Source organism: Tympanuchus pallidicinctus, unplaced genomic scaffold, assembly GCF_026119805.1.
Source record: "Tympanuchus pallidicinctus isolate F22 unplaced genomic scaffold, pur_lepc_1.0 scaffold4, whole genome shotgun sequence".
Lineage (NCBI taxonomy): Eukaryota > Metazoa > Chordata > Aves > Galliformes > Phasianidae > Tympanuchus > Tympanuchus pallidicinctus.
In genome coordinates this window covers 20058588-20085182 of record NW_026294758.1, presented here as the reverse complement: position 1 = coordinate 20085182, position 26595 = coordinate 20058588, and the positions used below count along the sequence as shown (strand labels likewise).

The window sequence follows — 26595 nt, the reverse complement described above, 5'->3', positions numbered from 1 at the left end:
TCCTGAACACTGACAGGAGGGAAGATCTCAACAGACATTCACTCAACAGGTTTCCAAGTCTTCATCCCAGAAATACCATTAATTAGCTCCTGAACTAATACTGAAGTATTATTATTTTCCTCATGATAGATAGAACCCAACTTTGCTTATTCTGATCTCTGTGTATTTTCCTCATGACACTGCTCAATAAGAATTCTGCACTCTTCTTGCATATTTTCTCCACATGCCCCTTTTATATATGCTGCATACCATCTAAAGTTTAAAGTTTTGAAGTCCTATTTTAATGTGTTGGACATTTTCCAGTTCCCCTAAACTCAAAGGCAGAAACCAATCACAAAAGCCCTATCACTTCTGCACAGATAACAAAGGCCTAACCTCAAATTTCTGAGCATCTGTCATACCTAAAACCAAAACAAAGATGACCCTCTGATCTGATAGATACCCCCACATCCCATGTGGATGCCAAGAATAAGAAATTTCTCAATGACTTAACTGCATTCTTGTTACACTTTCGTCAACACACACTTTTTAAAGTACTTCTGTGTTATGGAAGGTTGTGGTTCCACAGATGTGAAGATTGGAGAGCGATCAGAAGAAAAGAATTAGAATATTCATTTTCCAATTCCATTGAAAATCACTTTCAAAGGATGAAAGGATGAAATGTTGGTTTTTTTGGTTTACAGAATAGAACAATTGAATCACATACTCACTTCTTCTGTGTGAGGTCCAGACCACTGTTGGCTATTCCCTCCACCTTGACATTTTTCTGTCCGCAGATATTTCCATAACTGTCATATCCTGAAAGCAGTCTTGCAGCTGCTCCTGTAGCTATTGTAAAGCCACAGATAAAGCCCTGTGGGGAAAAAAAAAAAAATCCACAATGGTAATATTCTGTTGGACAGCTGGGAAAATTTAGTTTAATTCATTTGTTTCTAAGCAAAGTTTCTTTAAAAATTCTTTCAGGTCAAAGAAGGAAAGACAAGGACAATCCACAGTGAACTGCTGTGCAATTATAAAACAAAATGCAAGGCCAAAAGAGGGCTCATATCTTGCACTGCACATTAATCCAAGCAGAATTAAGAATCTCATAGGTGTTCCTTTTTGAGAGTCATAATATCCTCATCAAGTGGTGCATGAAGCAGAAGAGAGAACAAAGGCACACAGTGAAAGAGAGCTACAAAAGAGAGCTACCACTACTGCGAGTGCATTTTACAGGACTTCAGACAGTCTTGCTTTTCTTGCATTATGGTTTGTTCTTCCTTCAAATTAAGTGCTTTCAATGATAAGCTGAAGTGAAGAGGCCTATATGACCTAAGTTCATTTCAAAGAAATATTTTTGCTCTAAAGCAAAAGAAGTGGCCAGGTGAAAGCCACAACTGCTCCACACATTAAGTGCAAATCTAGAAAAATAAAAAAAAAAAAAGAGATACAGTGCAAGAGAATGCAAAATGACTCACAGGGCAAAATGGCAAACACTCAATGTCAGGCAGACCTTGCTGTGCAGTTTCAGAGCTCTCACACTAGCAAAACTAGCATCAAGCCAGCAATGATGTGAACATGATACTGTTTTGAAAAACGTCACCAGCTTTCTAGCTATGCCTTTGGCAGGGAGAAGCAAACCATATGCTTGCCCCACTATCATTAATGATGGGGCAAACTATGACATGAGAAATCAGTTGACACAAATGCATGGAGCAGCAGGATCAGATGAGATGACGACGACAGGTAACAAAGTCGGCTCTGAATACTTAAAATGCGAGTGGGTTTAAAGGTCTGAAGATGCAAGACAGGGGTCCTCTATAATGGACAGGCTATTACTGTAGAGAAACTTCAGACAGCAAGCTGTTCATTGTCCTCCTCTTTCCAATGCACTAATGCACTTACAGATTTAATACTCAAAGTGAGAACAAGGTCAAAGTCGAGAAAGGACCATTATCACAAGTAAAAATTAAAGCTGATTTCCAGCACTGACTCAGTTTACAGGATCTCTTTACATTACATGAATGCCTTAAGATCATGCATCTTACATCCCATAGTACTCAGCTTCTTGGATGGTTCAAAAATTTTTCCCTAAACACAATTAAAAGAAATCATGTAATTCCTCCCCATTTGATCTAAATGAAGACAATGCAAGAACGACATTTCAGCCCATCTTGGTACTTGACTGCTCAGTTGAACTCTCCCATAGAACACCAACTAAAAGGATATGTGAACAACAGGGTAATTGCTCTGTGTATTGTATTCCTCAGACAAGACAATCTCAGACTCTAACCTATAGCAAATTAATTCATGATTGTTGGAGCAGGTGGGTACAGAATGAGTAACCACAGATCATCAACACCACAGGTAGGAGAAAAACAACCACAACTAAAGCCGTTTGTCTCATGAAATAGAATGCTTTCAAAGCTTTTAAGATATCCATATCTTATTTTAAGATATATGTACCTTATAATATTTAATGAAAATACTGTCATCTTTACATTTCAAGTGCACTCAATGACTAGCACTAAGGGAAAACAAAAGGAATTCTTTTGGTGGATTAAGAATTCCAAAGACCAGAGATTAAGGAACTGCAGAAAGCTGACAGCTTTTAGAAAATCCATACTCCTCAGGGTTATGGCACACAGCACAGCTATACAGAATGTTGACAGATATCCTGTGTCTAGGAAAAAAAAAAAAAAAGAATACACAGGTTCATGAAACAACACAAGATACCAAGAAGTCACAGCAGTATAAGAACTGGAGTTTTAGGAAGTAAGCTGGAGCAGAAGCTGGCACAAAAAAAATTAATTCTGAATCCTATCAAAGGTCTTCCGACAGTGTACAGTACTCAACTCTGTTCTATAGCTGATAATTCAAATATCAGTATATTCTGACCTTACTCATTAAGTCACTGAGTCTAGAACTTTCCTCAAATAATGCAAACTCTTCAACTATGTAACAGTCGTAAAACCCTTTAAGTTTTACTCACCATCCCTACGCAGAAGAGGATGAACAAGAGCAGCCATGGTACATCTGTACAGCTGTGGTCCTCCAAAGGTTTCCATTCTCGTTTGGAGCTCTTATATGAGAAAAGAGAGATGGGGTTAACAACATTTGTTTAAGTTTTCTGCTCCTAATAGATACAAAGGCAGAAAATGATACTATGGGACATTAACATACAGTAGGAGTTATCTATCAAATCTTAAATACCAATGGCCAAAAAACTGGAGAGTAAGACTTGTGAAAGGCAATTAAAAAATATATATATATATATCTCCAACTATCTGGCAACTAAGTCAACAAAGAATAATTTACCTAGAAAAAAACTGATTTATGCAGGAATTTACAGGTACTCATCCAATAAACAGGTTTCTTTTTTTCTATTTTTTTTTTTTAATTATCTAGAAAGAAGATAACAGCATCAAATCAATGTCTTCTACTGTAGACTTCCACATCTGCTTTGCATTATTTGGTATTACACTTTTCAAAAACTCTTTAAAACACTACAGGCAGGTTTAACAAGTACAGTACATGTACAACAGATACAATAAACTGGTGTTAAAGAAACACTTGTCTACCTGCAAAGAAGCAGTTGAACACAACATTTCAGGAAAGAACTCTAGTCAGTTTTGCCCAAGAGCCAGAAAGGAAAGTTGTGTACTACAAGGTCAAAACAATAAAGCTGAATGCTATTTACTATGCTTCAAATAATAAACAGGCAGTCTTAAGCAATTCAAGTTATTTGCTGCTCATGAAGCAAAATTTCTCAGGTATGCATACACCACTAAAATACTTAGGTCTTTTGCTGTCCAATCAAACAGTTCAAGAAAGCAACAATTTTCATGTAAAGAATTAACGCTAGCTGTAGCAGAAAAAAATAAAATAAAATAAAATCACCATACTAGAATGTTATTATTATTATCATGACAATATTAATTATAGCTACTTTTAAAAACAGATAGTTTCAGGTAGTGTGCAATCTTTACAATTAATTCCAAAATAAGTACTGCTCACATTTCTCTCAAGATCCAAGAGACCACTCACACCAACCTTATATTCGGAGAAGGAGATTGAAATATGAGCATAAAGAACAGCTCTCTTCAAAAACAGAATCAAAGGGGATTGCCTACCCAAGTTTTAGATTTCTTTTTCCACTCACGACTCCAAAGCATCTTCAAGACTTAGTTGACAGGGTAGAAAATGTCAATATTGAATAAAAACAAACACTGTTGACATTTCAACCAACCATTCTACTCCCAGATTCTTATATTAAAATAAATAAATAAATAAATAAAAAGCATGTAGCCTTTGCGCTGTTAGCAAGCCATGCTTTGTTATTCACATATCTAGGTGGATATCCTACACAGATAATGCCATCTGAAAACAATAACGATACAAAGTAAAGTAAATCCTGCATGCAGTGTGTATCAAAAAGGATCCTTCTGAATAGCTCAGCTTTTCACTAGGAAATTCCACCCTTTTTTTGCCACATATTAAAGAAACTGCAGATACACGTGTTTGTATTTCTCATCTGTGCTCTACACATTCACCATCAGTCAAAAATCTTGCTACTTTACTCAGCAATCTCTTGTAAGAGGCACTAAAAGGTCACATCATTCATCCTACTACACTCATTCAACAAAACTGCCTTCTGATCCTGGCAAGCTCACGCTTAGAACCAACACACTATTCAGACTTAACATTTGCAGTAAGATTGTGACATTTATATTGTTTTAATTAACATAAATGAATCGCACAAAATATGTAAAGCTTTGTGCTTCGTATTCCTAAATTCATTTCCAAGAACCCTTGATATTTGAGAGTCTTACTTTTATTTATACACAACAGAGAAAAATTTCAGCCATAGCTGCACCTTAAGTGTAATCTGCCCTTGAGAAAAGAGGCAGCAGTTAGATGGATAGGGTGGTGTGGGTTTTTTGATTTTTTTTTTTTTTATCCTCTGTACCATCTGCAAACAACATCTTCTAATAGGATTTTTAAAAGCCTCTGGACGTCCTCTGAAGGACATTCAGCTTGCCTGACAAGTCACAGTTACAATAAGTAACCCATTTTACCTCCAAAAGTGGACTGCAATTTGTGTTTCAAAAAGACAACTTGAAAAGCCATGGCATAACAGGTATGTAGAAAGTTACCAAGAAGAATTCAGTCTTCAGAAGTCTTAACTTGGCTCAAAAACACTAGCTTTTGTAGGGGAAAAGCAGAAAAAGAAAAACAAAGAAAGCATTAGGGAAGTTATTTTAAATAAAAAGTGCCTCTGGAAGCAATTAAAAAGATACTACTTATCAACTGGCACTTTAACCACTCAGCAAACTAGTACAGTAAGAAACTACGCATCTTTAGGATAATGTCTCTGGTAGGCTCTCCCCAGCTCTAATTCAGGGCTTGCTACAACCCAAGCCAATACCTGTCTGCTGTTTTCTTCTCATTTGCTTCCTTGTACTCCGCATTTCCACTTGAACTTCTTCCTTAGTTTCACAACCCTTAATCATCATCTTGGACCCTGGTGTGTCTATGGCTCTGTACTGGCTACTCCCTGTGCACACTACACACTTATACTTCTATTCAGATACCAGTTTCCATTCTTCAGCAACAGAAATTATGAGTCTGTGCTAAACATAAGCTTTAACAAGTGTTCATTGTCCTGCAGTCTAGAAACGATGCTTTGTTTCCATAAATCAGCAGTTCTAATAATTTGCAGCTTTCCTCAAGACAGATTAAAATCCTTCAACATTTGGCAAGGCAGGAAGTTTAAATAAAAGAGGGGAAACAATTTAAAAATACATATTTTCGCTCTTTAAATAAAGCTTTCATTATTTATGCTATGCTACCTGTGGAGCCCCTATGACTAAGAAAGCACAGGACTGCACACCACTGCAACAGTGCAGAGAACCACAAATACTGTCAGACAAAATGGACCACAAGCAATAAAAAGCTCCACAAGTTAACTAGCAGGTTGGGAAAGCTTTCCTGCCCTCCACAGCTGATTTCACTCCCAATCTCAATGGTTTAAGAGTTATTTGCTTAAGAATCCAAATGAGCACTGAGAAGCCTGTGCAAGAACAATTTCAAGAATGGCTAGCAAGCTCAATAGTTCCCAAAAACAAATGAGAATATGAGAAACACAAGCCAATGACTTAGGCCCAGGCAAGGATTTCAGTGAACAGTATTATATTTCACTTTTGCAACAGCATGTGTTCTGCAAGCAGGAGTACCTGCTGTAAGAAAAATGAGCTCTTGTACCTCCTAGTTCCCAATGCTGAGTCCCATTGCTGCTGCCAGGTTCACATTCTTCACATCCTCTAGGTAGTCCCCTGTTTCTCCAAGCAAACAGAATCCAAAAGATACCAAGCTAGTATCTCCCCTTCACATATCTGCCTAACAACTTTGTTTCCTCTTGTGCAGTTCTGGGTGCTGATGTAAGTCTCCCAGCCTTTAATTTGGTAGCTCACTCTCCGCCCAGCGACCTCCCCAAGGGAGGTGAGCACAAAAATTAACAGGCCAGCCAGACTCTCCATTTATCTCTCAAGAATGCACATGCTCCATTCTTTAACCACTGACAAAATCTCATCTCAAAGGTTCCGAGGTATGTCCTTCTGGCATAACATCCTACTACTTACACTAAAACAATACGTTCCCTCCCACAAGAACTGCTGGGTTTAGCACGATTTTACAACAACATCTTCATTCCAAACCTAGAAAGCTCGGTGTATAAAGGTGGGCTTACTTTCACTGGAGAGAAGTGAGAAGAATTTAAACTTCTTCAGTCAAATTCAGAGCTACACTGTTGCAAGTAAGCAAGTGTTCATATGCAAATGCAAAACAGAAAAGACCATTTTCTTGACATTCCTTCTATCCAACCACTTCAAAGCACATTCAGATGCCTCTCCCAGCTTCTTCTCTCCCTCGCATTTCCAAAGAACACCTTTGCAGGACTAAGCTGTGGGAGAAATCTGAATATAGATTTCTCCTGCATACGTTAATATAATTCCTTACAGTTACCAGCACAGCACAAAACCAGTGGTTATACTTTCACTATACTTTCACTGTAATTGATGTACTTACTGGAGGGCATCACTCCTGTTGGGCAGTTGAGTGCTTATGTGCATGTTTTTAAGTAAGTGCACAAAAGAAGTAAAATATGAGGCATGTCAGACCAATATTACAGACACAAGAAATTACAGAGAACGCACAGAAGGGCGAAAACAACCTCATAACAGAAGCCACAGAACACTGATTACCCTGACACAGTCTGAAGCAAAAAAGACATTTAAAAAAAAGCACAAAAGTTAATTGGATGTTGAAAATCAGGTATCAAAGAATTTCTTTAAAGACACAATGTCTCCTGCAATGTGAAATGTGGGGGGAATATGACTGAAGTAAGACACCAAATAAGAATATGTGCAGTATCATGTGTATATAATACATATACATACATATGCACGTATGCTTGTGTACATATATGCACACATAATCAAGCTGTGCGTAAGCAGCAAAGATGTGAATGAGATCAGGATAATCATAGAATTTGCCATCAAAGAGGATGTTGCAACCTGGGAGAAAGGCAGCAGAAAAATCCTACAATCTTGTTGTGATCAGATCATGTTTCAGGAAGACAAAGATGAAGCTATCACTGAGGTAACCCAATGACTAACTGTTCTGAAAAACATCACTGTCTGAAAAGGTGAAGCAGGGAGACATTAGATTCTGTTATTTTAGCTAGTAGTTTAATGAACATACAGGTTAGAAAAACACTGATGTACTTCAGTACAGGTAGCTAAGGAGAAAAAAACGGAAAGAGGCCCCACATATCTCAGTCCAAAACAAAGCTTGAGAAGACACAGGACAGACCGAGCGCTCCATCAAAATCTCTACATCAGTAGTCATGATGTAGGGTGATCTTTTCAAGTTACTAGTCTAATTTCAGAATTCCAGGAATACACAAACAGTGATCAGAAAGCCATGCAAAGACAATATTTTAAAGCAATGCCCACAGTCAGAAAAGTAAGATATGTGAACAAAGCCAGTCTGGCTCAAGAGAAGGCCTTCAAGATGAGGCTCCCAGAGCTCCTGGAAAGTTCAAAATCATGACAAACTGTTTGTTACCTGCATTTTTTAAATAATGATAGATTCAACAATGACTTAAAATTCTCGTGCTTTAGCATTTTGTTTTATTCTGTTCTACTTGCAGCCAAAATACCAGAAAATAAGACAAAAGAACTGAAATCATTTTTAAACAGAGATACACATAAAACATTTTGACATTCCTTCTTAGAAGGCAATTATTTTCTTATTTTCTTTTAGTTATTTCTTACCTTCAATCTACTTCCAACAAAACACCTGGTTATCCATTTGCAGTCACTGAGAATAAGCTCTCACATTTCCTAGACTAGAAACTGACGCTTCTTTTTCAACCCCATAGAGAACACAAAACAATTTTGACTTTAGAGAGCTGTTTCTAAACAATCAGGTCTACATTTTAAAAGGACTTAGAAGTGCAGTCTCAGGCACTTGAGCAATTGGCCCAATCCACCTTTTAGCAGTTAATTCTATGCTTTAATGAGATGACTTTTCAGACCACCTGGTTTCACTACTCTGCTGAAAGTTTTGCTAGGCTACAGTACTGCCAGGCACACAGACACAAAACATGTACAAAGGCTTCACCACAGCTTTCACCATTAAATTCAGTACGTGACCTTAAAGGCTGTGTAAGCTCACAACCTAAATCTACCCCAGTACTTCCCCTTAACAAACACACTGCACTTGTTAGACCTCATCCTCTAATGCTTAGTCGCCCTTCTCTATCCAACCCACCTTCCAAATTTTGAGTAGTTACCACAGCAACTGCACACTCTTTAAAAAGATTTCCTCCCTAAGAGCATGTTGACATCAAATCAGAAAATCTAATAAAATTTAAGATTTGACTTCCACAGAACAGTTGTTAGGCTGATGAAACAAATGCTGGCATACATGAATATCAGAATTAGAGTCTGTTGCTAGTTATTTCAGAAGCACAGATTTCTATTTGGTTTTGAGCACAGAATCTGGGGAAAAAAAAAAAGTAATTAGCTCTGCAAGGCATGGAACTGGTTAACTTTTATTTCTCCTGGACTTTCCACATGATACATTCATATCTTCCTACTTCTGAAACAGCTACTGTTCTTCTTGCAGTATAAACATTCCCTTATTTTGCCCCCCACTTTTTCTTACCCTTTGTAAGACTTCTGGCATCTCAGAATAAATCAGCTCTTGCCGCAGCCCTTTTTCTTGCAGTGACATTTCCACCTCAGTCGTTCATTAACTCACAGGAATGTAAAAGCTTTGAATTAACTGGCAATCCTGAATTAGCTACCAGTACCAACCTGGCTGAAGTTGGGACAATGATTTTGAAAGTTATTTGGGGGAGAACAAGTATTGCTCTGAAGTAAATAAATGTAGGCAATTTGTGCCAAAGCTTTTTCTTTTGAAACATAAATAATCTGTTTAGATCATTGCAAAAGGATCATATAAATGAACTTCTCAAATATCTACAATTCATTTAATTTCTCTACTGCTCTGCAGAGTCTCTGCAGAAAGAAAAAAAAAAAAGGAATATTCACTGTTATCCTTTTCAGACTGTTTCAGTAATACTAACAGGGTATTGAAATTTTGGACTGCAAGTATTTCAGGTTGTTTTTCTCTCTAAATGAAAGGATAGCTTTCATTGTACTTTAATAAATCCCCAGGGACATTATTAGTGATGTGGCAGTCTAAGATCACTTGTTACAAAATCTAACCTAAGAGCGATATTGATCTAACCACAACCCCTTTGAATTCTGTTTTTTATCACTTTGCTTTAACATCTAGATTCAGAGTATGCACAACTGCAGCTGACTGCAGGAGAGCAAGCAGAAGTAACGGCTGCTGGAAGCTGTATTTGTATTTGCAAATGAAGGAATTCAGAAATGACTGTGTAGCTGAGCACCTATTTTCACAGAATAGAGTCACAGCACTCACAAAGCAGTAATACACAGCACTTGGAGGCAAAAAAGACACTCATCCTGACCAGGTCCTTTTGTGGGAAACAACTACTGTGTCCTGCAGAGCCAGCTCTCTCCTGAAAGAAGATCAACCAATTATCAGTTTATCTGAATTGCACAATGGGCATTTGCACTCACTCTACATCTACAGTAGAACTATAATGCTCCAGAATATCTAAAGTCAGGTGCAATACCACACATAGCAAAAAATGGCACCCAAGGCATAGCCCACTCCTGAGTTCTCCTCCAGAGCACCAAGTCAAGCAGCTTGCTACCAAAAACACATCCTGTCCAGAAGCTGTCCAACAAGCTATTTTTCAAATACACTCACACTGCCAGAAAAAAAAAAATCTTCAAACATTTGTCCGTTACAAATAGTGTTTCCTAACTAACTAATTACCAGGCAAGGCACATTTCTTGGATCATTTTATGTATCATTTTATTTATGAGCTAAATAACAGACCTATTCATATGCTGGCCTTTACCATGAAGCAAGCTTTGTGGAAAAATACAAATCACAGCCTGAACAGGCGACCAGTCCATGAGAAAGGGCAGTTGTCAGCTCAGAAACACAAGTAAACTGCTTCTAGCTTCATCACGCTGATAGAAGGAACTTGTTTGTGAGAAACTGCCCTATAGCTGTAAGTATCCTTGCTTTCTGTGAGCTACCTTGCTTACCCTGATACATCATGCTTTGCTGTCTCCTGCTGTTGTATACATCTGGCCACATTATCAAGGGAGTTGTGTGGACATCTTGCTGGCTGCCACTGGTATGTGCTGGGGGAAATCTGAGGGAAGACACTCCACTGGCCAGCCTCCCCCAGTAACATCATTACCTCTCTATTCAATTGATTAGCATTAACTTGCTTCTGTGTACTTTCTTTGTTACTGGTAAACCTTATGCAGAAGCACTGATGCTTTTGAATGCAACCTATAAAAAAGGTGAAACAAACAAAAAAAAGTTTTTTACTGTAAGAACGTAAATCTGTGGTTTACCAGACAGCATGGCACTTTTGTGTCTGAGGTACAGCACACCTTTCTACACTGTTCAGCTGTTTACATGAACAACTAGCATTAACTGTTTGTTGTCCGAACAAAATTTCTTTCACTTCTCTGAACAGATCCCGATTCTTGAACTGAAATGGAAGAGGAGATGAGTCTTGACCTCATTAATAGCTCAGTATATTTCTAGACCACTCTACTTTGGAAGCTAACACCAAGAAAGAAAGAATTTTCCCACTCTATAAACAGTTGCCTCATTTTGACATAATTAAATAAAGTATCCAGTCTTCCAGATAGTTCTCCCTCTTCACAGTGAATCCAAACTGCAATGAATAAGTAGGCTATATCCAAAATTAATGCTACCAATAGAAGTGTTTTTTCCTTCCAAACTCTCTCAGGTGGGATTTGGGAAGAGCTCATATAGATTTCTTGCTCAGTAGTGAATGGGAAGCTTGCAGAGGTATTAAAAGTACCATATGGGTATATCACGGCCTTGTGCCAGTTTGTTAGTTTCCTGTTGATACTACATATCTCTCCTGGTTTGTTTGCCTTCTCACTTGTTACTTCACTCCTCTGTTCCATGGGACTACCTGGGAGAAGGCTGTAGGGAACAGGACAGATGAGAGCTTTAGGAACAACATCATATCCTGAAGTATCAGTACCTTTTGTTGGTCTGTCTCAGTGTGGAGGGGATATTTGAACAGCTCAAAGGCTGTGCAAAACTATCTGTGAAATCAGTGAATCCCAGCAGAAGGGCCTGCTGCTGAAATGCAGGCACACGTGGCACACATGGCAGGTGCACTGCTGACCAGGGGCTGTGCACCGTGGAGCTGGAGCATCTGTCGCAACAAGAGCATCTGCCCTGTGCCACACTTCCCTGCTCCCAGGTCTTCATGGAGAAAGCAGTCACATCTGCAGTGGGCCATCTGTGATGACTTATGTTTACAAGGAATCCCCAATATTTATAGATACTTGGGATTTTTTTCTAGCTGTGACTGCTAGAGAAACTCAGAATTCATGAATTAGGCAGTTACACTTGTCTGTGTGTGAATTTACTCTGGTAAATAGAAGGTACACAAGGAGACAGTGAAGATGTCTCAGCCCCCTGCATCTTTGACTCCAAGACTGTTGGCCTTCCCAGTGGCACCTACTTTGGCAAGGTGGGGGTTGTACTCTTCTCCTGGTAACTAGCAAAAGGACGAAAAAGAATGGTGCAAAGTTGCTCCCGGGGAAGTTCAGGTTGGATATGAGGAAAAGCTTCACTGAAGAGCAGTCAGGCATTGGAGTAGGCTGTCCAGTCATTGCCCCTGGAGGTATTCAAGAAACACAGGGATGCGGTACTAAGGAAGATGGTTCAGTGGGCAACATTGTTGGTAGGTGGATGGTTGGAATAGACCATCTAAGGGGTCTTTTTCAGCCTTAATGATTCTATGACTTTCATTTTGAAGTTAAAACACACATGATAACCATCACACAAGTAGACAAAGTGCGTCCTTCTTGACGATGAATGGAAACTCTAATGAGTCAGACATTACTTCATGAAAAGGAGAGGATTTGTCTGCATATACAGCCAATCTAATAGATAATAGATAACTGATCTGAGAAAGTATGTAAAACATCTGAATATGAAATTATGATCTAGGGTATTGCTTCATATTTTCAAAGAAAAGCATTAGTAGCTCGTAACCTGTTAAAATAGTGCATAAAGGGACTCCTACTGAGAGGGAGTGAAAAGATATGCCCATTTTCTAAAGCCTTCACACATAAACAGAGCCTAAGCCTCCGACAATATGGAAGTTGACGCAAGCTATCTCTAGGAAGAATTAAGTCTGATTATTTTAGGTTCTTCTATTACTCGGAAGATTGGATGAATTTGTTCCTAAAAAATAAACACACTCAGTTCTTCGCACATAAAGCATCTGACAGAAAGAACTATCTCAAGTGAACTAGCTCTCTACATAAAATTTTCATGTGATAAAAACGTGTTGCCAAAGTAAAGTCCTGAAGTGCTAAATTTGTCTGCAATGACTTCATGACTTCATCAACTACAGAAACACTAACACAGTTAAAATGTTCAACATTACCTGCTGATTTCCTGAGCAGCACTTAAAATTGTTCAGATAAAATACCCAACAATATAGAACTGCAGCCACACAACAGCCAAACACAGATTCTGACAATTCCCTCAGGTTCACGTTATAGCTGATTTATTATGCAGCAATATACTAGTACTCCTTCATTATTTGAGTAGGTACAGAAAACTCAGACTCTAGTAATCACTATGAGTTCACCTGAAAGGTAGAATCATAGAATCACAAAATCACCAGTGTAGGAAAAGGCCTTTAAGATCATCAGTTCAACTGCCCACCTGTCACCAAATGTCCCACTAAACCATGTCCCTCAGTACAATATCTAAATGATGCTGTAGCAATAAAAACACCTCCATAATCGCAAAGAAATTCTTAGTAGTGACCTTGATACAGTCCCACACCATATCCTCGTCTGCAAATTGGAAAAGACTGGTATTTGACGATCTTACTATTCAGTGGATAAAGAATTGGTTGGATGGCTGCAGTGAGAGGGCTGTGGTCAGTGGCTCTACAACCAGTTGGAAGCCAGTGACGTATCCCCCAGGGAGCAACACCTGGGGGTCCTGGCAGACAAAAAGCTGGACGTGAGCCAGCAGCGTGTTCTGTAAAAGCAGCGTGCAGTCTGGAAGGTCAACAGTATGGGCTCATCAACAGAGGTGTGGCAGCAGGGAGAGGGAGGAGATCGTCCCTCTCTGCTCTTGTGAGGCCTCACCTGGAGTACTGGGAGAAGGCTGTAGGCTCCAGGCCTGGGGCCTCCAGCACAAAGAAGATGCAAAGCTGCTGGAGTAGATCCAGAGGAGAGTCACAAATTGATGAGAGCTGGCGCACCCCTGGCCAGGGTTACCTATTAGGTTAGATATTAGGAGGACTTAAGTCACTTGAGTAGAGGCCCTGGCACAGCTGCCCAGCGAAGCTGCGGTGCCCCATAGCTGAAGGCTTTCAAGGCCCCATTGGATGTGGCCCTGGGCAGCCTTAGCTGTGGGAGTGGCAGCCCTGCCCATGGCACAGGGCTGGAACTGGGTGAGCCTCGTGCTGCCTTCCAGCCCAAACCTTTTTGTGACTCTAGACTTGGCCTGATCTGTCCTTGAGGGTTAGCAGTTGGACTCCTACAGCAAAAAGCCTGCCAATACAGCTTCTCCAGGCAGACAGAAACTTGGAAATGCCCATTATTTACACAACAGAAGGTAGGCCTCTCATTTCCAGGGGAAAGGGAGAATGGCACTGCAGTACTATTACAGAAGTCACAAACGCTACCACAAGTGGCAGTCACTCATCTCTAAAAAGAAATGAAAACAGTACGCGGTGTTCTTTGCAAGTGCCCTCCACAATGATACTATTCTCTGCATAATATAAGCCAATCCAAACTCCTCTAGGCTACACCAAAAAGAACTGTGTTACAAAATATGCAAGTTACGGTGGTGGTTCATTTCATACATATTTCTGAGCTACTTCTACTACGATCTCATTTATTTTTCAAGACACTGTGAAGAAAATGCTAGCTGAACTTCTGGGACCTGCACCCAAATTTGCCTAATGGCTCCAAATCACCAACCATTATCCAAGGCCTTGTTCCCAGAAAAGATGTTCAGAGATCCAACTACAAAAAGGAAGAGGTTCCTGATAGTTTAATATGGCTGTAATGTTATGCACTAAAAGGTAATGAAGTTACACTGTACTTCAGTACTTCCACACCTGCTGTTTCATTAATATTCTCATACACACCACACAGTATTTACAAGTTTTCAATATAATGTAAGTGAAAACAAAAGCACATAAGACAGTGCTTATATTATAGATGGCGTAATATGCTTACACTGGAAATTCATACTTTGAGACTTCATTTATGAATCTGACACACACTGTGCAGTATATCATATTACACTCGTTTTCAGTCGACTCATATTTAACACTGCTTCTAAAACCCCCTTGGTGACATCGCTTCCATTATAGGCTACAACTTAAATATTTATCTTACAATGTGACACAGCTGTTTTAAAAAGAGCTGACACGATCAGCACACCTGCTGATATTTTAAATTTCAAAAATACAGCCATTCAGAGACAAAACCTCAGTTTTTAACTCTCGAAATATTTTGTTCTTGTTTCTTCTCTTCAAGAAATTAGTGAAGTACTTATTTGAAAGCAGCAGTGAGTCGAGACATTTCAAAAATACCACAGTAATATTTTTCATGTAAGTAAAATACGCATTTCAGAGCATGTTTGGTATTTCCACACGGCTTTATAATCAATAAAAAGTAATTATGCCATAAAAGAAAGCTCATTTTAAAGATAGTGTACACTGAGTTAGTTCTTCCACATGGATTTTGTTATTTGTCCATTAACCTATTGAACAGTTTCTCAGATTTTACGATTGAGATTGCGAGTCTCAAATTATCATTTATTTTTAAAACTTTGGAATAGTAAAACTTTGCACAGCTACAGCACATGCTTAGCTTCCAAAGAAGACAGCTTTGTCACAGCATGACGCCAGCAGTAGAACGTGGCACTCAGCAGAATCCCCAAATGCGTGGCTTCCACGGGAAAGTTAGAAAATGCTGCCCATTTCTGCGCGCTCTGTTGTAAACAATTTGATTTAAAAGAACTTCTCCTTTCTGAAGTATCTAAAGCTGAAATTCAAGACCAAACTCAACACACCTCTTTAAGAGCTCATGACCTGGTTGTTCTTTTTTTTGTTGTTGTTTTGTTTTAATTATTATTACTGCATTTACAATCCCTGCAGAAGAGCTTCCTATCTTTTGAATGCATAGACCCACTTAGTAAAGAGTTCTGCAAGCTTAGAGAGTCATACTGGCATGTGCCAACACAAACACAGTTCTGGAACAAAAAATTATGACTCTACACTAAACACTAGGAACTAACTCTTGCATATATACATTGGTCACCTACACTATTTTGTATCACTGCATATGGAAGCAGAAAGACAGAGCTATAGCAGAAATTGCTAAGCCTTTGGGAATATTCAACCATACTCCAAAGATTATCATCAGCACTAGCTTCCTCTCACAGACAGCAGGAAAATGTTGAGCTTATATGGATTCTTCCGTAAAAAGTCCTGACTTACAGGTTCCAGAACAGGAATGAAAACCACTCAGGATTACAATAAGAGGGCAGTCTGAGGACTGCCCCAATGTCTGAGGACACTAAAGCGCATTAAACTAATAACCAACATTAAGAAGGCTCTACTTCTTACATGGAAGAAAGAGTAGGAGAATAAAAAGGCAAATAATGCATCAGGTACTTACTTCATCACAAAAACACATTTCCTTGTGTGTAAGCAATTATTTTGCAGTTCTTCATAGCAAACTAGGGGGAGCCTGTGATGGAATTTCCAAGTCCTAAGGATTATAGCCTTGTACAAAACACTTCAATGGGTTTCCTGTTTAGTTTCTACAGATACAAAAACAACATTCAGAGTTCCCTTTCTCAGTCAAATAAATCATCTGGAAAGCAGCAACAGTGGCTCCAATACAGGAAAAAAAAAAAAAAAAAATCCAGGCCAGAGTTCATTTGTGCTGTAAACAGCTGCTTAATTACATCATATTTATTAAGAGAGGATGAGAGGATGTCAGGCATAAGTCACCACATTCCCTTTGTCATTACGCTCCACTTCACTCCAGTAGTATTACTGGCTCAAACAGCTACAGCTAGAAACTATTAAACATATGTTAGAACTTCAACTTTCTTACAGGGTGCAATCATCTCCTATTTTTGCAGTGCACTGCATGTTGGGTGTTAGTAAAGCAAAAGAAAAAAAATCGTGAATTGGTGAAGATGGACTTGAAAGGGAAGATTCTGCATATTAATGCCTTTTTTTTCTTCTTAAAACACTCTTAAGGCTGTTTTTAAACTGTACAGTTTTATTCTCCATTACAAATTTACTTATCTAAAATATTTTTTAAAAAGGGAGAGAGGAATGGCCCAGGGATAAGAGGCTATTAAATGCAATGAAATTCACTCACTCCCTAAGCCTGTTAAAGTGACTAGAAAGCCTATTCACCAACTCAAACTTGCTCCATGCAATTTATGCATAAACAAACTCTCTGAACAGTTTCATCAAATATAGGTACAAATTTGCAATCAGTTCAGCCAGTGGGTATAAGTAATCTGGCAACACCCTGCTTCATCGCTGGCTTTCAGAAGCAAACTGCAGGATTTATACAACCGCCCAGATTCTTCAAGTGAGAAAGATCTAAATACAAAATAAAACACACAGTTTCAAGTTGGTTCACTAGGTCTGATTTTCACAGACAAAACAACTGAAGTTCAAATGAACAAAAATTATAACTAGCCTAAAGGAAAGAAGCGCATGCAAAGTTAATGAAAAGCTCCCTTCAGAGCTAAAAGCGTCAAGACGCCGGGAACTTCACCACATAACCACAAACACTGCCAATTCTGCATCAGGAAAAACAGAAGTAGTCAGTGGCATAATCCTGAATACACCCCTTATGATTATCAACCTGGAAGTTTGACAGCTGACAGCAATCCAGATGCCAGTTAGACTACCATAAGCTTTTAACTTAGCATTCACCATTAAGATAGCAATCTTTCCTGAAACCATTCTCTCTTTACAGAAAAATTATCTTCTAATGATGCAATACTCTATACTTGCTCTTAATCCAAGTGTTCAGCTTTTGAAGTGCTAAAAAAAAAAAAAAAAAAAAAAAGCCAGTCAAGAGTTATCAATCTCACAAACGAAATAATGTGTTACTTACAACTTTTAAGATCTGACATAACTTAAAGACAGTCTACACTCCAGAAGGAGCTAGGCCTCTGCAAAAAAACTCAATGGATTTGAAAAGGAGTATTTGCAAGTAGCTCTGTAGTTAAAGTATTTCCTTCTATGAAAAGATCAAAAGGAATCATATGCACAGGTTGTGTAGCTGCTTGTGACAGCATTTGTAAAATGTACACCTGATGCTTCACAGGGAGTAAATGGAGTTCACAGACCAGAAATACCAGAAAAAAAAAAAAAAAGTAAACAGCCCCGTGAGATGCCTGACTAAAAAGCACCATTTCTGAATCCTACTTGCATGCTTCATCCTTCATTCTGCATCTGCTTGCCAGAGACTTCATCTAGAATCAAGGTGTTGAGAAGGAAAATAAATGCTGTAACTGCTGGAAGAATTCACATCTCATTCTACTTTTAACTATAAACACCGTTAACCAGTTCATCTTCTTCCACAATCATATTCATAGTAGCAGCGAAGCAGGCATGTCTTGATTCCCCTTGCATTTAGAAATTTGACTGCAAGATCTTATTGGAGCTAATGTGCAGTGAATGATATATGTTGTCCATAAGAGCTCACAAGAGGCTTATGTTTCACCAGAACTATGAAAATATTATAAAAACTATGAATTCCAAATTTACTCTTTGATGCTTTGACATCAAGTGCCGTAGGAAGGTTAATGGATGATCCGTCTTCTGCTTTTCTTACAGAATGTTTTTCTGGTCTTGTAAAAAAACAAGTCCACTACTAAAGCTCATGCTATATTTAACCCACTCCTCCCTACAGCTTCCAGCAAGGTTTGAAGTCCTTTTCATATGCATTTTACATGAAGTTTACAGCAAAGAAAGATGTGAAGATTAATATATATGCATACATACATACATACATACACACACACAGCTACGAAGCACAAACACTGAGGCCACATTTATTTCCCTGACCAAGCACAAACACTGATCCTACAACAGAATGCCAAAGCACATACCTAGTAACTACACTCAGCTTCTTCACTTTATCCACATAAGACCAGGAAAGGAGAAAGAATTCCATATTGGAGCTAACCCAAGAAAAAGCAGTTTAAGAAGATCCACTTTGTCTCACAGCTTGTCCCCTTCCACGAACTCCAGAACTCTGTATCCCTACAACAGAGATGCAAACCAGACCACTGGAGCAATCAGAATTAAACCATCATGGAAGCTTTCTTGCAAAAGCAAACAAAATAAATAAAACAAAACCAACAACAAACAAAACAATCCACCACCAACTGTATGGATTACTTCAGTCAAACAGCTCTACATCAGAGACTGACAGTTACGATGAGACAAGAGTGATGAACCCTTGTAGTACCTCCTGCAAATTCAATTCATCATGGACTAGTACAGTGAGACAGAAAACATCACTGAGAAGTAATGGAAAGAACGGAAAGAGCGTTGCCCCACAACTGCAAACTCATTTTTTTTAAACAGATAAAACCAAGCGTTTGATAAGGAATTTGACTATCTACTCAGAGCTTCAGCACTAAAATTCAGAAAGTGCACTTCCAAAGGATAACAACAACAAAGAGTAATGAGAAAAAAAGAATTAAAATATTGTGAAGAGTTTCTTGCACAGCAGATCTACAATGAAAGAGATGCACCCAGACAGAAGCGCCTTGCAAAACTCATGATGAAAACACAGTGAGGGAGGACCTTGGGCTGCAACTGCATGAAGGTACTGACAATGCAGCAGCACTGCAAGGCAAGAGATGCATTAAAGGTGAGGCTTTTTTCCATCCTTTACAAGGTTTTCATCTCAAATAAGTCACTGCACCTCTGCCTTACAACCACACTTCAAAGAAACTGCAGCATGAAGAGGATCCTAATCAATTAATAGTACACAGTTGGAAAGTTTAGCCAGCATTGCACAAGGTTTGGTCAAGAGAAACAAGTAAGCACAAAAACTTACAGCAAAGTCCACATAAATAAGTATAGAATAGCATGAGCACTTAAAGAACCATAGACCATGACAGCCATAACAGCGAGAAAGAACAAGAACAAGAAGAGAGAATATCCAACAATTTAGATTTCTACTTGCTGTTCCAGGAGTTTGGAAAAGAAGGAATGCAGACTGAAGCTGACTGTCAGTTCTACAAATGGAGGACAGTAACTCGATAAGATTTGGAAGGCAGTAAGATCCAGGAAAAGGTAAAACAAAAACCGAAAAACAAAAGCCCAAATGTTTGGAGATAAACAGGATGAATAGGAATATAGGGCCAAGCTAAGCAATTAAAGGCAGAAGTAGCAGACAACAAACATGGGAATCCATCCCTGAAAGTAGTAGGCTCAGTGCAGAGAAAAGGTAAACACGTCAGTTGGAATCAGGTTTGGTTTTTTGTTTGTTTGTTTTGTTTTTTGCAGCCTTTAGATTCTACAGGGAAAGAAAAACAGGAAAAAGCCTAAGGCAGAGCTCCTGACAGCCTACAAAGCAAAGGAACCGGGAAATGCACTGAAAGAAAAAAAAAAAAAAAAAAAGGCAATTGAGCATGAAATAAGAGCTATGGAGAAGACACTAAAGAAGTCTGCCTGGTTCAACAGCCAGTCTCAGGTAGATGCAGTAACATCAATGAGATGAGGAGGTGGCAGTCGTGAGAAAGGACTTGGAGATGCAGAACTAGACAAGAAAATGGCTGGCAAAGCCAAAATACAAGTAATCGCCTCTCAGAAACAAGAATGAGGATTAGCAGATGAAGATCAAACAAGCTAGGGAGCTGGAGAATAAACTTAAGGAGAAATGAACTTGATAAGGTCATAAGGAATGAGGATAAGGAGTTATGATAAGGAAGACTTTGAAAGCCTAACATGAAGCTGAACAGGGAGAAACAAGGTACGAGGCAACATGAAGGAACATCTGATGGATCTCAAGGAAAGCTTTGGAGGAAATAAGGGAGGGGAAGGCATAAAGGCAGGAGTAGAGGAAGCCAACATCTATTGTTAATGATAAAGGAAGGAGATGACAGACGATAGGCTGTAAAGCAGAGCTGCACTGTTGGTAGAAAGGTTTCTGCAAACAATATGCCAGAGAAAACTGTTGCTGATGAAATATTCAGCAACTAGCCTTTGATTCACATTTCCTGAGGAGATGCAGAATTGCTCTTGGTTAGGGAATTAAATAATCAACCATTCTATACAGCTCAGTTACGCAGACAGGATGCTAAGCTCAATTACTGTGCCACATCTTGCCACACACAAGGAAAGCAAATGAGAGTTTCAGCAGCATATCATCAGCATCATGAGATCTGGCGTGGAAAGGCAAATTCCACAAAAAAAAAAAAAACTTAAAATAAAATGGGTTATTTGAAATCTGAGAACTTAAAACATCCAATCTTCTATTTCTCCCTGCTTTTGGTCTAACAAAAACCACAGACCTGCTTTTTCATTTAAGAAAAGAACATAAACCGAACAAGCAATTCAAATTCATAAGAAACACCTTAAAGGGGGGTATGAAAAGCTTACAAGAACGAATTTTGATACAGATCATAGAAAGTGAGGTTGGAAGGGACTTCAAAACATCACTTCAAAACATCTGCCTCGCTCACAGTGCTCAAAGTCCGTATCAGCCTCGCTTAAGCCACTCCTAGCAGATGTTTATCCAGCACAGTTTTAACAAACCTCAAACCACAGACTCCCTGGCAGCAGCCTGCTGCAGTGGCCTCATGATCTGAACATCTCCTCTAACATTCGTGGAAAACGACATCCTCTGCAACTCCAGACCATTTCCCCACATACCACACAAAGCTCACTGCCTCTCTCTTTGCAGCAAAATTTGCCGTACAAAAAGGATGTTGCTTCCTACTGCAACTGGACAGCTCTGCAGTGCTTTGCGTGGGAAGGACAGAATCCTTATTAAAAAAAAAAAAATTAAAAATACGGTAATAAAGAGGAATACTGACTGAACGGCTGACTTAAAAAACTCATCCCTGCGATGAGTCATCCGGGACGGCAGAGATGGACTTTCCAACAGAAGCAGCCCGCTGGAAGCTGGATCCAGCCACCGCAACCTGAGAGCCAACATTTACGGGCGGGCACCGTCGCGGCGTTAGTCACGATCACAACCTCAGGAAGGAGGCCGAGCAAACAGTGTGAAGTTCCGGGGGGAGCAGCGCTACACGACTAGAGGGACCCGGCGAGGGAAAGTGGCCGGGGGGTGGGGGGACCGAGGACAGCCCCACACACCGGGAAGGGCGGCGGGAGCAACCGGGCCCGGAGCGGGGCAGGGCCGGGGGCAGGGGCTGAGCCAGGACAGGAGGAGCCCCGGGGGAAAAGGACACAGCGCGGGCGGGGGCTGCGAGGCCGGGGGAGCGGGGGGCCCGGGCGGCGGCGGAGGGGCAGAGCGGGGCGCGGGGCGCTCACCTGCGCGGCGGAGCTGCAGCAGCCCATGGCGTCCGTGCGTCCCCGCCCCGGCGGTGCCCGCTAGGCGCTGGACATCCACCCGCCGCGACGGCCCGCCCCGGGGCGGTGGTGGCAGCGGCGGCGACGGGCGAGGCGGCGCGGGGCAGTGCCGGGCCCTTTCAAGACAGCTTCGCTCCTTTAACGACTCCGCCGCGGCGCCCGCGCAGCCTCCCCGGCGGCGGCGGCCGCGGTCGAGGGGCGGAGCCTGGAGGCGGGGCGGGGCTTGAGGGCGGGGCGGGCCGCGAGGGCGGGGCCGGGGCACTGCAGCGCCGGGGGTACCTGCGCCACCGGCCGGCACCGCCTCCGCTTCCGCTCCGCCCCGCGCGGGGGGTCGCTTCCGCTGGCGCAATCTCTTTTGCCCGTTCGCCTTGTTGCCTAGGCGACAGCGGGGACGGAGGCAGGCTTGGCGCGGGGCCAGGCTGCCCTCCCTCTCTGAGTGGCTGCCGAGCGAAGCGGCGGCGTGGGGTGCCCCGCCGGTGGTCTGGGAGCTGCAGATAAGGCTCTCGGAGCGCAGAGGGAGGTCCCTGCGCAGCTCTGCGGTGCTTTTCTGCTCCCCGTTGGGAGGCACTGTGAGAAGCCCGCGGGCCTTGAAATGCGTTGGGTGCGTTTTATCCAGTTCGGCAGCTCTTATTTTAGTCGCAGCTGTGGTCTCATGTGGCCAGGTGAAAGGGTGGCCTGGAGTGATTGCGGATGATGCTCCCGTATCCCTGCTGTAAGGGCGATTGCCATATGTTTCTCGGCTGGCTTGGGCAAGTTTTGCAGCCTTCCCAGAGACAAGCTCCAGGATTGCTATTTTGAGGTGTCTGCCTCCGTGGCTGCAGAAAAAAGTGGTTTCATGTTGCTCATCAGCCACATCAAAGTTCAGGCTCCAAGTGTAGGCAGGACCACGTGTGTGAAGCAGTCCCCGGCAACAGATGCCTCAGTGCAGCTGAGATCAGTAATGGCGAGGCTGCGTCTTGTAGTCATTAATAGCAGCAAAGGCAACAACTCTGCTCAGAATGGAGGAGAGTTCTCCTTGGAAGCTTGCAGCCCCTTTCTGGGTAAGGTTGTGTGGCCCAGCAGTTTTACTTGAAGGTCAGTGCAATCCCATTGATACAACAGAATACCCACAATTAGAAATAACGCCAGATTGATTTAAGTTTAAAGGAGGGCATGTGACTAGCAAAGGAGGCTAGTTAAGGTTTTCAAATAGAGCTAAAACTGGTGTGTGGGTGAATTATGAATCATGCATCTTTTTTAGCTCTTCTGACTTTAATGGCAAACAGTGTTGCCTTCACAAATTTCATAAGTTCTTGCTTGTGGGTTAAAAATTTTTTTTACCACTCATACACATTGCCATCGTTTTTCATTGTTCTGCCTGATTCTGTCCAAATATGTGGTATTTGAAAGTGTGACCTTCAAAGTAGTATTTTGCAGCAGTGCTTACAGGCCTGTCCGACTGCAGCCTGCATGAGGCCCAGCACAGCTCACAATGCAGCTGCCCCCTGCCCCGTACCATCATGGTGACATCTCTTCCCTTCTGAATGTCCCACCTTGGCCCCTCAGCAATAACCAGATAGTGGTGCACAATTAACTCTCCTCTTTGTCTTGTCAAGCCAGCAAGAGTTTGCAAGATATGTTTGTTTAACCAGATCCTTGTGACCAAAACTCTTCTCAGCTTTATCTTGTTTTGCAGAGAACCCCCCTTTCCCCCCGTCCTTCTTTATGCTTCCAAAGTTTCAACTTATTTTGCAAGGAAATTTTATCCCTTCCTTTTTCATCTCAAGACTTTTATAAGACTTCTCTTAACAGAGAGAAATGCCCATCACTTCACAGTCACGCCTTATTCGTGTCGTTGCTTTTTGGTAGCATGCACAGTTGAGAACAATTGTCATGGATAAAGTATGGGAAAAGTAAAATTTCAACAAAAATCTCTACTTGAACACCTTTAGAGCTCACTGAGAACGTCATCCACTGCCACTGAACTAACCTGATGCGTTAGTTTCACAAAAACAAGGTCACATATCCCACTAGTTTTATGTTTTTGTTACTCACGTTTGTGTATGTTTTAATTAAAAAAAAATTGAAATTGAAATAAGTGTTGTTACTTTATATACATTAACTATGTTTTACATTTAACGAGGGCTGCTGCAAAATCAGTGCCTCCTATTTTATGACACGACATCAGACTTAGATGCTGGTGTTGCGGCAGTAAAGACTGAACCTTCCCTCTAACATCGCATTCCATTTTGTTGCCGTGTGACAGATGGCAGAGAGGGCCAGTCTGACAGAACAGCATCTGACATTGGAATGTATTAAGCAAAGGTGTGTCGCTGAACTCCCCCCATGTGGAAAAAATTGTACCCACTGACATTCATCAGCTCTTGGTTTATGGAGATCAAACAGCAGATGTGAGCACAAGGTGGTGGGTAGTGACAGTGGTGTGACTGCTGGTGTGGATGTTTACAAGCACGAAATGCAGGTCTTTGTTCATTGCTGGCAAAAACACATGGCTAATGGTGGTGATTGTGTGAAAAAACAGTGTTTTGTAGCTGAGAATTTTTCAGTCAAACAGTGTTACTGTACTCTTCGTTATAATTTCTGAAGAAATAAATAGGAGTCATAACTTTCAGAGTAACCTACATATATGTGGCCCAAGACCATTCTCTTCACTCAGTGTAGCCCATGCAAGCCAAAAGCATTAATGCTTTAGGAGGCATGTTTCCTTGATGATCAATGCAGGAATAGGCAATAAGAAACTTCCAGTCAATGACTGCATGACTTTGAACACATTAGTCACTTTTGCTGTTTGTATAACTGACCTTTGGCCTAGCCTTTGTGTTTCTCACTTCCTTCAGTAACAGCAAGGTGATACCTGTGCTGTAGGTGTGACTTAGTTTGTTAAGAAGACTTTTTTGATGTAGTCATTGTATTTCATCAAAGTGTTGTTGTTATTATTTAATATTGCTTCTGCTTTTTAATTAGACACTTCTTACATTCGGCATAATTATCTGAAGATAGCAGTGGATTAAATCATGATCTCCACATTTATAGACTCTTTCAGCAGTCAGAAGCTCTGTGCAGCTGTGTGGAGGGAGTGGTAGATTTGTAGTGATTAAATAATTCTGGGCCTTCACAGTGAGGAGGAGTACTTCTGGAAAAGCTTGTAAAGACATACTAGCTGTCACATAGGTAGCTGGGGTCTAGAATCAGTATGTGACAACTGCAGAAAGCAATTGGTCAAGTGTAAGCATTAGAAGCAATCGTCAGAGTAATTGCCCTTATCTGTGTCTCTGCCCTGAGGAAATTAGTTGCATTTTTGACAGAGGCAGTAATAGAGGCAGCAGTAAATGTCTGGCTTTTGTTAGTTGAACTGCACTTTTTTGGGCCAGTTGCAGAAAGAAGATAAAGGGTTTGAAAGTTCTTTCTTACTCATGTTTGCACTTGTTTTTGTGTAAATTCAGATTAGTATTTCAGGGATAAACTTGAGGGGACAGAAAGCAGAACAGCTGAATCTTAATTTAGTAATGCAGAAGTTGAACCTTAAGCAAATGCTAAAGTAGATATTTTGAACCATGCTTAATGGATTTGTTTTTGAAGCTGATTATAATTAGCTCTAAGGCATCTTTATATCACAAGCTGTTAGAGTCTAAATCTAACTGCCCAGATTTAGGGTTAATAAAAATTTAGACTTGTATAACAGATTTGAATCTACCCTTCTCCCTTCAGACTGGAAGGATAAACTTCATATGAATGTTTATTTAATTTCTAGTCTCAGAATGGCAGGTTAGAATTTCTGAAGTATCATCTGATACTGAGAAAGAGCGACGGCAACACAAAGAAGGCCTTAAAATGACAAAATGCCTTTGGTACATAAGTAAATTGTAGCTTATATCCAGACTGTTTCTGCTCTAGGAAATGTCGGAGGGACAAAACAGAAGATAAGGAAGCATTCCAGAAAGCACGTATTCCATGACAAAATTTATCTTTTCTCACCAGGTGTAGAATCCTGACCTTGGGCAACCATATTTAAAGACCTAATGGCTTTCCAAAGTTGAATAACAATCTCTAGCTTCTATTCCTAATTACTGGGAAAAATGCCTTTAACGTATCAGTAGATAAAATTCAGATCTTTTGTATATATCTTTAAATGAGAATGTTGAGACAGAATTTTCAGACAAGCCTCAGTACTGAGCTGCCTGCTTAATCAAAAGGAGATCCAGATCAAGCCTTGCTGTTAATGAAAAGTTGCATCATACAGGCTAAAAGCCAGTTCTGCTGTACAAGGTGTTATTAGAGTGTGTGCTCCCCTCCCTTTTCTAAAAGACAAA

General features: G+C 40.6%; 1 protein-coding gene across 3 annotated transcripts in view; it reads right to left on the bottom strand.

Annotated features, from left to right (window-relative positions):
- Window positions 1–22446, bottom strand: part of SLC44A1 (solute carrier family 44 member 1) — a 77429-nt gene extending 54983 nt beyond the window's left edge. The window contains exons 1-3 of one of the 3 annotated variants that reach the window (XM_052700702.1): window positions 22247–22446; window positions 2972–3061; window positions 711–853 (exon numbers count right to left, since the gene is read on the bottom strand). In XM_052700702.1, the coding sequence (XP_052556662.1) occupies window positions 711–853; window positions 2972–3061; window positions 22247–22273 (260 nt within the window). In that variant the 5' untranslated portion in view covers window positions 22274–22446. The remainder of the gene's footprint in view (window positions 1–710; window positions 854–2971; window positions 3062–22246) is intronic. The other 2 variants (XM_052700703.1, XM_052700704.1) reach the window with 2 other exon arrangements.
- Window positions 22447–26595: the final 4149 nt, after the last annotated feature.